Raw genomic sequence first — 14,851 nt, forward strand, 5'->3', positions numbered from 1 at the left:
GGATCCGGGTGAGGCCACGCGACCCTGGGTCTGGGAGAGGCCACGCGCCCCTGGGTCCGGGTGAGGCCATGCGCCCCTGGGTCCGGATGAAGCTGAATCCTGGGTCTGGGCGAGGCCGTGTGCCCCTAGATCCGGGTGAGGCTGGATCCCGGGTCCGGGTGAGGCCGTGGGCCCCTGGATCCGGCCGAGACCAAACCAGAGGGAGTCGGACCTGCATTACCACCATTTGTCCACCATCCAGAGCTGAGGGGTCAGTGCCGACATGTACTCATAAGGAACTGGTGGACATTGATATTGGGTCTCAAAAGAACTGTTGGACCAGAAACTCACTACAGACTGATTCATTTGCCTGTCAGCATAACTATTATTGCTCGTCGCACATTCAATTCTTATAAGTATATCTCTAGTGACACATGATTTCGCTCATCTAAGGGAAATGATGAACAACATAGACTGATGAACAAGAACAGAACCAGAAACAAGGAGGCATCGATCGGACTATCGGGCCTCAGAGGGAGGATAGGGGAGGGTGGAGAGATCAACCAAAGGTCTTGTGTGCATGCATATGAGCCTAACCAATGCTTAAGTTCAACAGAGGGTTGGGGCATCCATGGGGAGGGGTGTGGGATGGGAATGGGGGGATGAGGACAAATATGTGACACCTTAATCAATAAAGAAATTAAAAAAAAAAAAAAAGAAAGAAGCCCCAAATGAAGGAACTAGACAATTCTCTAGAAGACGAACTAAATGAATTGGAGATTAGCAATTTATCAGATATAGAGTTCAGAGTAATGATTATAAGGATGCTCAACAGCATGAAAAAAGACATAAAAACTACAAAAAACAACTAGTTGGAAATGAAGAATGACATAGCAGAAATAAATAATACATGAATAGGAAAAAACAGCAGATTAGAGGAAGGTGAGGATCCGATCACTGAATTAGAAGACAGGGTAGAAAAATAATCACTCAAGCAAAGAACCAAAAAGAAAAAACAAAGAACAGGAGGACAGTTTAAGAGAGCTGTGGGACAGCATGAAATGTTAACAGTATCAGCATCATGCAGTGCATTCAACGAAATCCAGCAACCATTTTTTATAAAAACTCTCAGCAAAGTGGGAATAAAGGGATCAGACCTCAGCATAATAAAGGCCATATATGACAAACCTACAGCCAACATCATACTCAATGGGCAAAGACTAAAACCATTTCCCATAAGAACAGGAAAAAGACAGGAATGTTAGCTTTCACTACTCTTATTCAACACAGTACTAGAAGTGTTTGACACAGTGATCAGACAAGAAGAAGAAATAGAAGGTATCCAAACTGGAAAGGAGGAAGTAAAGCTCCCATTATTCGCAGATGACAAGATATTATACATAGAAAACGATATAGCCTGTCTAGCATGGCTCAGTGGTTGAGCATCGACATATGAACCAGGAGGTCCTAGTTCAATTCCTGGTCAGGGCACATGCCTGGGTTGTGGGCTCAATCCTCAGTATGGGGCGTGCAGGAGGCAGCCGATCAATGATCCCCATATTAATGTTTTTCTCTCTCCCTCTCTCTCTAAAGAAAAAAGACAAAAAAAAAAAAAAAAGATAACTCTAAAGACTTCAGCAAAAAACTACTTGATTTAATAAAGAAATTCAGCAATGTAACAGGATACAAAATTAACACCCGAAAATTGATGGCATTTTTACACATTAATAATGAATTCTCAGAAAGTTGAAACTAAACAAACAATCCCATTTAGCACTGCAACAAAAATATTAAGATACCTAGAAATAAACTTAACCAAGAAGGTAAAAGACTTGTACTCTGAAAATGATAAAGGACGTTGAAAAAAAGAGACAGAGGAAGATATAAACAAGTGGAAGAATATACTATGGTCATGGATTGGTAGAATGAACATCATTAAAATGTCCATACTACCCAAAGCAATCTATAGATCCAATGCAATTCCTATTAAATTACCAATGGCATATTTCACAGATCTAGAACAAATTACTCCAAAAATTTATATGGAACCAAAAAAACCCAAAATAGCCGTAGCAATCTTGAGAAAGAACGAAGTTAGAGGGATCACAATACCAGATATGTTATACTACAAAGCCACTGTTCTCAAAACAGCCTGGCACTGGCATAAGAACAGACATATAGACCAATGGAACACAACAGAGAGCCCAGAAATCAACCCAAGCCATTAGGCTCAATTAATATTTGACAAAGGAGGCAAGAGCACACAATGGAGTCAAGGCAGTCTCTTCAATAAATAATACAAATGGAGTTAAGACAATCTCTTCAATAAAAAAATGGAGTCAAGACAGTTTTATCAACTAAATAATACAAAAAAAGTAAAACTAGACCACCAATTTACCCCATGCACAAGAATAAACTCAAATGGATAAAAGACTTAAATGTAAGATGTGAAACCATAATAACCCTAGAAGAAACAATAGACAGCAAAATCTCATACATTTCTCATAGCAATATGTGTCCTCCTAGGGCAGAGAAAGTATCTCTTACCCTTTGAGACAGCATGGAGACACATGGAGAGTATTATGCTAAGTGAAATAAGCCAGTCAGAGAAAGATAAGGATCATAGGATTGCACTCATATGTGGAATCTAATGAACAAAGTAACCTGATGAACAAAATAGATCCAGAGCCCTAGCTGGTTTGGCTCAGGGGATAGAGCATCAGCCTGTGGACTGAAGGTTCGATTCCAGTCAAGGGCACATGCCCGGGTTGCAGGCTTGGTCCCCAATGTGGGGTGTGCAGGAGGCAGCCAATCAATGATTCTCTCTCATCATTGATGTTTCTCTCTCTCTATCTCTCCCTTCCTCCCTGAAATCAATTTAAAAAAAAAGTATATATATATATATATATATATATATATATATATATATATATATATATATAAAATAGATCCATATATATATAAAATTGATCCAGAGACATAGAAGCATTGAACAGACTTTCAAATCTCAGAGGGAAGATGGGAGTGGATGGTAAGAGATCAACAAAAGAACTTCTATGCATATATGCATAACCTATGGACATGGACACAGACAATAGCAGTGGTCGCCAACTGGTGGTCCGTGAGGTCCGAAAGGTTGGCAAAAACTGGACAATAGGGTCGTGAAGGCCTGGGGCGAGGGATAAGTGGGAGAAAAAAGGGGACATATGTAATATTTTCAACAATAAAGATTAAGTAATATATTCTCTGCCCAGCTGGTGTTGCTCAGTGGGTGATCATCAACCTATGAACCAGGAGGTCATGGTTCAATTTCTGGTCAGGGCACATGCCTGGGTTGTGGGCTTGATCCTCAGTGGGGGGTGTGCAGGAGGCAGCAAGTGATTAATGATTCTCTCTCATCATTGATGTTTCTCTCTCCCTCTCCCTTACTCTCTTAAATCAATAAAAAAATATTTAAAAAAACCCACATAATCTCTGATTTAGTTAACTAGCCCTTTAAATTCTACAGTTATTTATTTAAAAGAAAATGGAAGATACATACCAATAGTGTTCAACTAAATAAAGTAAAAAATAAAAATCCCTCTTCCTAATCCCTAAACCCCAGCTGAAATCACTATTAAAATTCTCTTATGGGAAACAAAGATGGCGGCATAGGTAAACACCTAAACTGTTGCCTTGCACAACAATTTCAAAACTACAACTAAAAGACAAAACGGACATCATCCAGAACCACAGGAAGGCTGGCTGAGTGGAAATTCTAAAACTAGGAGGAAAAAGAAAAGGACACTGAGACTCAGAGGAGCTGCAAGAGGCAGAGGTACTGAGACGCGCGCGGAGAGGACTGGCAACTGAGTGCGTGGCTGGCTTTCTCAACCGGGAGGGAGACAAAAGATCTCGACTGCGCTGAACTCCAGTTCCGGGCAAGACTCTGGGGAGCCAGACCCATTTGGGGAGAAACTGAACTGTCTGGCAGCAGGCGGAACTCGAGGGTGGCTTTCCCTCAGAGGTGATTGCAGCGATTACCACGGGACACTGAGACCCGGGGGCCTATTAGGGCAGGTCTGATGGGAAACCAATGCTGTCTGCTCTGCCCTGAGACACCGCCCCATCCAAGCTGAGCACAAAGGCTTTTGCAAGTCCTGTCTCATAAGGTTGTCTCCAGCACAGAAGTTCTCCCAGCGATACCAACAACAATCAAGGTTTAACTACAAGAAGTCTGTGCACACAGCCCACAAAGGGGTGCACCAAGAGTGTCCACCTCAGGTAACTGGGGAGGCTGAGCCACTGGGCCCTATAGGACACCTACCACACAAAGCCACTCTATCAACACAGGGAAGCAGCCAAAATGCAGAGACAAAGAAACAGATCACAAATGAAAGAAATGGAGGAAACAAACAACTGGATAGAGTTCAAAACCACGGTTATAAAGTTTTTCAAGAATTTTCTAGAAAAGGCCAATAAATTTAGCGAGACCCTTGAAGGATATGAAAAAGGACCAACTAGAAATTAAGCATACACTGACTAAAATAAAAATTATTATACAGAGATCTAACAGCAGACTAGAGGATCGCAAGAATCAAGTCAAAGATTTGAAATACAAAGAAGCAAAAAACACTCAAATGGAAAAGCAAAAAGAATCCAAAAATATGAAGATAGTGTAAGGAGCCTCTGGGACAACTTCAAGAGTACCAACATTCGAATTATGGGGGTGCCAGAAGAAGAGAGAGAGCAAGATACTGAAAACCTATTTGAAGAAATAATGCCAGAAAACTTCCCCCACCTGGTGAAAGAAATAGACTTACAAGTCCAGGAAGCGCACAGAACCCCAAACAAAAGGAATCCAAAGAGGACCACACCAAGACACATCATAATTAAAATGCCAAGAGCAAAAGACAAAGAGAATATTAAAAGCAGCAAGAGAAAAACAGTTAGTTACCTACAAGCGAGCACCCATACGACTGTCAGCTGATTTCTCAACAGAAACTATGCAGGCCAGACGGGAGTGGCAAGAAATATTCGAAGTGATGAACACCAAGAACCTACAACCAAGATTACTCTACCCAGCAAAGCTATCATTCAGAATTGAAGGTCAGCTAAAGAGCTTCACAGATAAGAAAAAGCTAAAGGAGTTCATCACCATCAAACCAGTATTATATGATATCCTGAAAGGTATTCTTTAAGAAGAGGAAGAAGAAGAAAAAGGTAAAGATTAAAAAAACAACATATCTATCAACAAGTTAATCTAAAAATCAAGTGAATAAAAAAATCTGATGAACAGAATAAACTGGTGGATATAATAGAATCAGGGGCATAGAAAGGGAGTGGACTGACAATTCTTGGGGGGAAAGGGGTGTGGGAAGAGACTGGACAAAAACCGTACACCTATGGATGAGGACAGTGGGGGGGCTGGGGTGGGTAAGGGCAGAGGGTGGGGTCGGAACCAGGTGGAGGGGAGCTATGGGGGAAAAAAGAGGAACAATTGTAATAATCTGAACAATAAAGATTCATTAAATTAAAAAAATTTCTCTTATGAATATTCTCAAAGTTTACTATGCATTTATCATGCTGCATATCCAAAGAGCTCAAAAATCCCAAAGAAGATAAACACAAAGAGAAGCACATCCAGGTATATCATAGCCAAATTGCTTTAAGCCCAAGACACAACAATTCTTGAAAGCAGCAAATAGAGGACAACAATATAATTAACTAGAGGCTCAGTGTATGACATTCGTGACCTGAGGGGGAGGCGGGGAGAGCCCGGCCTGCGCCCTTCAGCAGTCGAAGCCCTCAGGGGATGTCCGACTGACAGCTGCGGGGAGTGGGCCTAAACCGCAGTCAGACATCCTTAGCACTGCTGCGGAGGCGGAAGAGGCTCCTGCCACCACCACTGTGCTTGCCAGCTGTCTGCCTGGCTTGTGGCTGAGCGGCGCTCCTCCTGTGGGAGCACACTGACCACCAAGGGGCAAATCCTGCGTTGATCGTCTGCCCACGGGTGGTCAGTGCACGTCATAGCAACTGGTCGTTTCGCTGTTCAGTCAATTTGTTTATTACCCTTTTATTATATAGGATCGCTGCCTTCTTACATCCATTTTTGTCTTTTTAAAATTTTATTTCAGAGAGGAAGAAATGTGTATTTCTACACATACACATTTGTAGAAATTGCCAAACTGCATTAAAAAGTGTTTGCAAGAATTTATACTATTGTACTATATTCTCACTCACATTACCAAATCTTTACTCCTTACCAAAATGAAATGTAAAAAGGACTTTTAAAAAAGTTATTTTGCCCTAGCCCAGTGATGGCGAACCTCTGACACGCGTGTCAGTGCCATTTCTGATGACACGCGGCCGCTGAGGCGGCCACATGCCGAGGATGAAACATTTATGTTATTTAAACTATAAATATCGTGAAATAATGTTTTTTCCTCAAAGTGACACACTACCCGAGTTATGCTCAGTTTTTTGGCGAAGTTTGACACACCAAGCTCAAAAGGTTGCCCATCACTGCTCTAAAAGATCAATTGGAGAAATAGCCTCAGGTGAGGATTATCAACAACAAAGTTATTTTATCTGCCCTGGCTGGTATCCTCAGTGGTTAGAGCATTAATGTGCACACTGAAGTGTCAAGGGTTCGAGCCCCACCTCCAGTCAGAGAACATGCAAGAGTCAATGTGTCTCTCTCACATTGATGTTTCTTCTATCCCCTCTTGACCCCCACCCCCTCCGTGCCTCCACTCTCTAAAAATCAATGAAAAAAATACCCACAGGTAAGGATTAAAAAAAAAAAAAAAAAGTTTACTCCAATTTTGATTTACATTTACATAAGTAAAGCATGTTAGCTATTGTTTATAACCATTTCCATTTCTTTCACTATGCAACCATTTAAATTTCTTTCATTGTGAACTGCTTTTCATGTTCTCTCCATAGAATTGTCTTACTGATTTGTAAAAGCCCTTATGATATTAGCCTTATTTGTTTTAGTTGTTGGAAATATATTTTCTCCATTTCCCATCTAGTCCCCCTCCCAAATAAAATTTTATAAAACAATAACCTTCTTAACCACATCTCACAGCCCAAACAGCACTGACTCAGGAATTAACCAACTTGGTTGGGACTTTACCCAGGGTAAGGAACTATTTCTTCAAGTTTCTTTCTCCCTTTCACAAGGAGAATAGTTAGCCAACAGCCTCCAGCTGCAGTGCTCTTGGGGTCTGTAGCAATGTTCCAGCTGAGGCCACATTCCCACTGGGTAGTACCCAGAGAATGACTGAACATAGTAATGGTATCAGGGCCTGATTGTTTCTGCTTATTGAGGCATTACTGTGTTCAATCTACGAAATGAAACTCCTCACGGGGCTTCAGAAGACTCACAGCTGCATCATAATCTGAATTTCTTCCTACTGAATCCTCCCTTCCTTCTTTTACTCTCTTAATAGGTATCAGACCAGCATAAAGGTCTGTCTATTCCTGTTCTTTCTCCACTTTATCCTGCACAGATGCTATCCCCACAGTAAATCTCTGTCTCTGTTAACTCTATCTTGGCATCTGCTTTCCAAAGGAACTCACTTAACTGAAACAATGACATTACTTATTTCAAATTCCAAGGTTTACTGAAATCTATCATGCATTACCAAGTTTACCAGAATAGTGACTGGGCATTAAACTAAGTTTAAAATGGGCCCGTGTACTACTACAAAGGAATGTAGATTTGAAAATCTCCTCAGACTTTAAAAATTCCACCTCCTTTACATTTATGTAAGTAAGCATGTTAGCTATTAACTTGGTTGAATCAACTAATCAATATTTAACATGCAGAATCTACCAAAAATACTTACATAACTGTGTTGTCATCCACTAATATATCACAACCGTGAGCAGGACACGAAATAGTCTGAAAAAGATTGAAATTTAAACTGTCTTCATTCAACAAATATTTACTGAATGCTTATCATCGCAAGGCACTTTGCTAGGTTCTAAGGATACTGGATACCTCAACATTTATAGGATCTTAATTATTCCCTTTCTATTGAAGGAATGTGTATGTAGGATTGTGTTTATCAATATAAGGCAAGTATGTCAAACTCACGGCCCATGTGGTCCACAATGAGTATTTTTGCGGCCAAGCCAATGTAAGAAACGTTTTAATAAAAATTTTGTAACTTAATTTTTACAATAATTATTAATAACAAACTAAAACGTTCGCTAATGATTGATTACTATAATCGTGTTGCATTCATTTCCCTTACACGCAGGTGCACCATCTCTCCACTAATACTAGCAGGCAATATTTTAGCAGCCGATTGCCATGTCATTAGTCTTGTACTGACTTGTTTGGTGTGCGCAACAGGAAATATTCCGTTTTCAGAGAATAATAAAAATAGGTTTATTTGCATTACACTTAATAATTTGTGCGGTTATTCAGTGCCTGGTAAGTTAATGTTCAAGAAAAAATATTAATTTTTATTAAAATGTTCTATTATTTTATGTTAACGATGACTCGTTTATTTTAGCCCTTTGTATTCAGCATGTCTCTATAGAAATAAACCTATGTTTCTATGAAAATTGAAGCTTTTGTTTTTTTTGTGGCCCACATACACTTAACCCTTGTTTATTTGGCCCATGTTAGCCTTTGAGTTTGACGTGCATGCTATAAGGTAACTAGAATTACTGACCTGAATTGGTTTTTCAATATAAAACTTGAAAAGCAAAAGCAAGAGGTCTGACAAAATTGTTCAACAAATTTAGCCTGATATACATAAATGCTAATGCCCACTGAGAAAACATTACTGAATTGGATCTTTAACTGGAATGTCACATTGTAAACCGAACAAAACCTCAATTATCCTTTTGTTGTTTTAACCTAGAAAAAAGTTCTCAAGCAATTCTTAATGCAGAATGCTTCACCTGTTTATATTTGTACAAGAGTTTAAACCTGTAGGAATTCAACAAAAATTAAAATTTAAAAAATGGCATCTTTACCTGTCCCATGCCTTCTTCCATTATCTTAGTGGTTAAATATTCACTCCAGCACTGCATACAAAACTTATGTCCACATTCAAGGCCAGTGAAATACTGCAACAAAAATAATACAGGGACTTTTAAAAGAGAGTATCAGAAAAAACATTATATTACATTGTGACTTAATAAGGCTCCATTAGGTCACATTTGTCAGAGTGGCTAAAATGTCCAATTTGACAAGGCTCCTCAAATTAGTATCTAGGTGGTGAATCTAGACATGAAAACACAATGAAAAAAACAACAACAAACAAACGAGAAATGCATCTATAGTACATATTTATAATTTTTAGGAAAGACAAACAAGGTTGTATTAAATATAAGAATATGTCATGTACCAATAAGCATATGAAAAGATGCTCAAATATCCTTAGCCACCAGGGAAATGTAAATCAAAACTACAATGAGACACCACTTCATACCTACTAGGTCAGCCATAATAAAAATGATAGGTAACAAGATTAACAAGCATGTGTAGAAATTAGAACCCTCAAACACTGCCGTGGGAACGTAAAATGGTGGAGGAACTTTGGAAAACATTCGAGCAGTTTCTCAAATTGAACATAGAGTTATCACATGATTCAGCAATTCCACTCCTAGGAATATACTCAAAAGAAATGAAAACATGTTCACACCAAAACTTGTACACAAATGTTCATAGTAGCATTATCCATAATAGCTCCAAAGTGGAAACAACCCAAATGTCCATCAATTGTCAAAATGTGGAATATATCCATATAATGGAATATCACTGAGCCATAAAAAGGAATTAAGTATTGATGCATAATCTATATTAATAAAAGGGTAATGTGCTAATTAGACTGGGTCGACCGGCCATCTTCCGGACGTCTGACTTCCTTCTGGACAAAGCCACGGTGGTGGAGGCTGAGACAGAGGCAGTTAGGGGTGATCAGGCCGCAAGGGGAGGGCAGCTGGGGGTGTGATCAGGCCGGCAGGGGATTAAAGGCAATCAGGCCAGCAGGGAAGGGCAGTTGGGGGCAAGATCAGGCTGGCAGGGGAGAGCAGTTGGGGTGAGATCAGGCCATCAGGGCAGAGGCAGTTAGGGGTGATCAGGCTGGCAGGGGTGTTGGAAGCCGCCCATTGCCTTCACTAGCAGAGAGGTGTGGACAAGGAATCCGGAAGGCTGGTCAACCTTGAGGCTCTGAAAGGTCAGAGCCAACCACCCACTATTTAGTTGAGACAACGGTAGCTAAAGCTACTTCCACCTTTTAGTTTTATGTAAATCCTTGCTGAGTGGCTATTATTGGAATTGCCTGCCTAAAGGCTATGGGTGTATACCACAGTCTTAATAAAAGGGATAGCAATGCCAGAGCGGGGTGGAGTCCTTCCCCTTGAGTTGGGCTCCCATCTGGCCACCAATATTTCCAAATTAATATTTTCTAGTCTCTTTCATTTGTGTGCGGCCTCCTCCAGAGCCTGAACCCTGAACCCTGAACCTGAACCAGGTCGTGTGGGGGACACTCGCAACTGGTGCCCAACCTGGGGCACTCGCACAGGGGAGAGCAGTTAGGGGCGAGATCAGGCCGGCAGGGGAGGGCAGTTAGGGGCGATCAGGCAGGCAGGTGAGTGGTTAGGAGCCAGCAGTCCAAGATTGCAAGAGGGATGTCCGATTGGAGAGGGTGCAGGCTGGGCTGAGGGACCGCCCCCGCCCCCCTGCTCCGTGCACAAATTTCATGCACTGGGCCACTAGTATATAACATAAACCTTTAAAACATTATGGTAAGTAAAAGAAGCCAGTCATAAAATACCACATATTGTTTGATTCCATTTATATGAAAGGTCCAGAATGGGCAATTTCATAGAAAAAAAAGATTAGTGATTGCCTAGAGCTGGGGAGTTCGGGGAAAATAAGACATGACTGAAAAAGGGTACAGGGTCTCTTTTTTGGGGTTATAAAAATATTCTAAAATTAACTGTGGCAATGGTTGCACAAATATGACTACACTTTAAATAGGTGAACTGTATGATATGTGAATTATCTCTATAAAGCTATTATAAAAAATAAGTCAGGCCAGCTGGCATGGCTCGGTGATTGAGTGTCGACCTACGGACCGGGAGGTCACAGCTCGATTCCCGGTCAGGCCATATGCCAGGATTGTGGGCTTGATCTCCAGTGTAGGGCGTGCAGGAGGCAGTCCATCGATGGTTCTCTTTCATCATTGATGTTTCTATCTCTCTCTCTCCCTCTCTGAAATCAATAAAAATATTTTAAAAAATATGTCACACAAATATAGAACTTAATGAAGCTGCGCAGAAACCAAAGGATTTATTCAGATAGCTAAAAAAATAGTAATATTTTGGTCTAATCATATTTGATTTGAAATACTATTAATTTAAAGGTTGGCTAAATGAAGTATACTATATTCTATGATGAGATATGAATCAAGTACTTTAACATTAGAGAGTCTAGAGAAGTATATTTTTTAAAAGACAAGTAACGGTTACATTACATAATTTTATAATAGTCCTGGCTGGTGTGGCTCAGTTGGCTGGGTGTCATCCCATACACTGGTTTGATTCCCTGTCAGGGCACATGCCCGATTTGTGTGCTTCATCCGAGGTAGGGGGCATGCAGGAGGCAGCCAAACAATGTTTTGTCTCACACAGGTATAAAAGATAATATTTATAATATTTGCCACTAAATTATTTTTGAATGAATAAGTAATATAGGCTCATGGTTAAAAACAGTTATTTAAGAGTATGAGTTTATGTAGTAAAATAAGTCTCCTCCATCTTCATCCTTGGTCCTCTCCTTCCCTACCCAAAAGTAATAGCTATTTCTAAGATCTTACATATTCTTCAAGAGATGTTCTAATGTACACAGGTATACACAGTAAGAGTACCACACACTATTCTGCTTCTCAGTTTTAAGACATTATTATTTAACTAGAGGCCTGGTGCATGAAATTTGTGCACAGGGGGTAGGGTAGGGGTGTGTGTCCCTCAGCCCAGCCTGCACCCTCTCCAATCTGGTACCCCTCGAAGGATGTCAGACATCCCTCTCACAATCCAGGACTGCTGGCTCCAAACCGCTCACCTGCCTGCCTGCCTGATTGCCCCTAACCGCTTCTTCCTGCCAGCCAGATCACCCCTTCCCCTGCCAGCCTGATTGACGCCTAACTGCTCCCCTGCTGGCCCAATTGCCCCTAACTGCCCTCCCCTGCCGGCCTGATCACTCCTAACTGCCCTCTCCTGCCAGCCTGGTTCCCCCCAACTGCCCTCCCCTGCTAGCCTGGTCGCCCCCAACTGCCCTCACCTGCCGGCCATCTTGTGTCCACATGGGGTGGCCAGGTTGTGTTGGAGTGACAGTCAATTTGCATATTATTTTCTTTAAATTAAATATATTTTTATTGATTTCAGAGAGGAATTGAGAGGGAGAGAGAGAAATATCAATGATGAAAGAGAATCATTGATCGGCTGCCTCCTGCACACTCGCCACTGGGGATCAAGCTCACAACCCGGGCATGTGCCCTTGAACCAGAATGGAACCCAGGACCCTTCAGTCCACAGGCCGATGCTCTATCCACTGAGCAAAATCAGCCAGGGCACATATTACTCTTTTATTAGATAGGATAAATTTATTGTTTTGCCTACTATGCTACTGCACTGACTATATGTACATCTTTGTGACCATGTAACTGTATCTTAGGACAAATTTGTACAAATAAAATACAGGTATACAATTTCATAGATTATTATCAAACTTCATTCAGCAATTGATAATGTTCAAGACAACTTGTTTTCTCAGACCCATGTCAACACCGTATATTATTTAATTCCTTAATCTCTGCCACTGGAACAGGTGAAAATAAATCAACTTCATTAGTTTTGATTTTAATTTCTTTAATTATAAGTGAAGTTTAAACATGTGAAGAGAGATTTAAGGCCTTTTTCTGTGCATCCTCTTTACCTATTTTGCCCATTTTTTTCTATCCCTCTCTCCCTCTCCCATTTTTCTTAATGATATAGTGGGGATTTTAACTTATTTAGAAAAATAAGTATTTTCCTCCAGCTCACACTTTGTTGCCAGGCAGAAGATCTTTATTTTGTAGCAAAACGTACTTTAAAAAATTTATGGCTTCTACATTAATTAACTTTAATATAAGGAGTTAGGTAGAAATCTAAGTTTCTACCCCAGATGGCTACTGAATTGTTTCAAAACCATTTACTGGATAATCCCACCTCATCTGATATACCTCCTCTACTAGTATAATACATTAAATTCTCTTTTCCCCATCCCCATCTATCTCTTCTTCTTTTCCAATATTTCACCTTTCTAAATACTCAAGTCGTTCTTATATTTCCTTTAGTATTTCAAGTTTTCTTCATACAGATCTTTCACATTTCTTACCAAGTTTATTCCTAGCTCTTATATTCTTTACTAGAGGCCCAGTGCATGATTGAATCATGCACGTGTAGGGTCTCCTACACGCTTTCGCTTTTCGCGGTGGAGCTGGGTGCCTGTCCGCTGGTGCACCAGGCCTTTCAGAAGCCTCCAGCTCGGCGGAGGCTTCCGAAAGGCCTGGTGCCGGAGCAGACAGGCACCCAGCTCCCCCACTTTTGATGGTCCGCGGCCGCTGAGGGGGGCTACCCTGCTGTTGAGAGGCACAGGGGGCGGGAGTCCTGCCCCCTGCACCTCTCAAGAGCAGGGTAGCCCCCCTCAGTGGCAGCGGATCCGTGCCTCTCAATGGCCGGATAGGCCACCCCGAGTCCCGCCCCCCAGCCTCCCGCGCCCAATCGTGGGCGTAGCGGAGTGATGGTAATTTACATGTTACTCTATTATTAGATAGGATGTGGCTCTTATAAATGGTATTTTTTATTCCATTACATTTTCTAATTAGTTATTTGAAATATGCCTATTAAATTTCTGATGTTGCTTATATTAGATGCAAGTTGTCAGAATACTAAATTATGTATTATAGCACATCACAACAATAAAAAAATGCCTAGAAGCAACAATGGAAGAAAATGTATGAGAGTCCTGGGACTGGTTTTACAGACCAAATGAAATGAGAAATATTTATCAAGTTTAAAATACGGTGGTATTCAGATTGATGACGATTCTGTCATTCACAAATCAAATGAAAGTAGTTTTTTCTGCCATTTTTTTGTGTCACCATAGTGGTGCACATTAATGTCCTGGCTGGTATAACTCAAAGATCTAGAAAAATAGCAGAACAAACTGCTCCCCATCTAAGTTTGGTTTCATTGTACTGAGAACCTCAGAAGACATCATGGACCATGAAGAAGCAAGAGGAAAACACGTAGGAGATAAAATTCTGGGATTCTTTTTCATACATGCAACTAAAACATACATGTAAATAAAATGCCTCAATGGAAAAAAACAAAAAACAAGTTAAGGTAAATATTTTGTAAATGAATATTTTCGTTCATGAAAAAAATATCTGGGAAACAAAAGAATCTATTCTCATTACTACCCACCAGTGAAGGAGATCTGGCACTAACTTGTTGCCAGATCACTAATGAAGAGTATTTAATTTTCAAGGTTGTAACGAGAAGGAGCATTCTGTAAAGGACAAAATATAGTATAGTAATACATCAATGATTCTAAAATGTTTTATTCATAATTTAAAAACATACAAATCCTGATGTGCTTTATTTTTTTTTTCCAAATAAGAATCCTTAAGACAGAGATTAAAGGTCATAATGTTTACAAAGTAATGACTACAAGCAACATCTCTACCTTTGGGACTTCATACCATGGCCCATATAAGATCAAAAGATAAAAAGGAAGCTTTTTATTACTTCAATAATTCTTTTCAATATTTTTTTGATTAAATAGATAAGACTAAATAAGATAAATCAGAAAAATAAA

The 14,851-nt window shown here is 40.3% G+C and overlaps 1 protein-coding gene across 3 annotated transcripts in view; it reads right to left on the reverse strand.

The window, feature by feature from the left end:
* The window catches only part of ARIH1 (ariadne RBR E3 ubiquitin protein ligase 1), a 175,759-nt gene that overhangs the window by 44,376 nt on the left and 116,532 nt on the right, over positions 1 to 14,851 (reverse strand). For all 3 annotated transcript variants that reach the window (XM_079788687.1, XM_079788686.1, XM_079788688.1), the window contains 2 exons: positions 8,959 to 9,051; positions 7,815 to 7,870 (listed from right to left, as the gene is read on the reverse strand). In XM_079788687.1, the coding sequence (XP_079644813.1) occupies positions 7,815 to 7,870; positions 8,959 to 9,051 (149 nt within the window). The remainder of the gene's footprint in view (positions 1 to 7,814; positions 7,871 to 8,958; positions 9,052 to 14,851) is intronic.

Source organism: Cnephaeus nilssonii (genome assembly GCF_951640355.1).
Source record: "Cnephaeus nilssonii genome assembly, chromosome: 1".
Lineage (NCBI taxonomy): Eukaryota > Metazoa > Chordata > Mammalia > Chiroptera > Vespertilionidae > Cnephaeus > Cnephaeus nilssonii.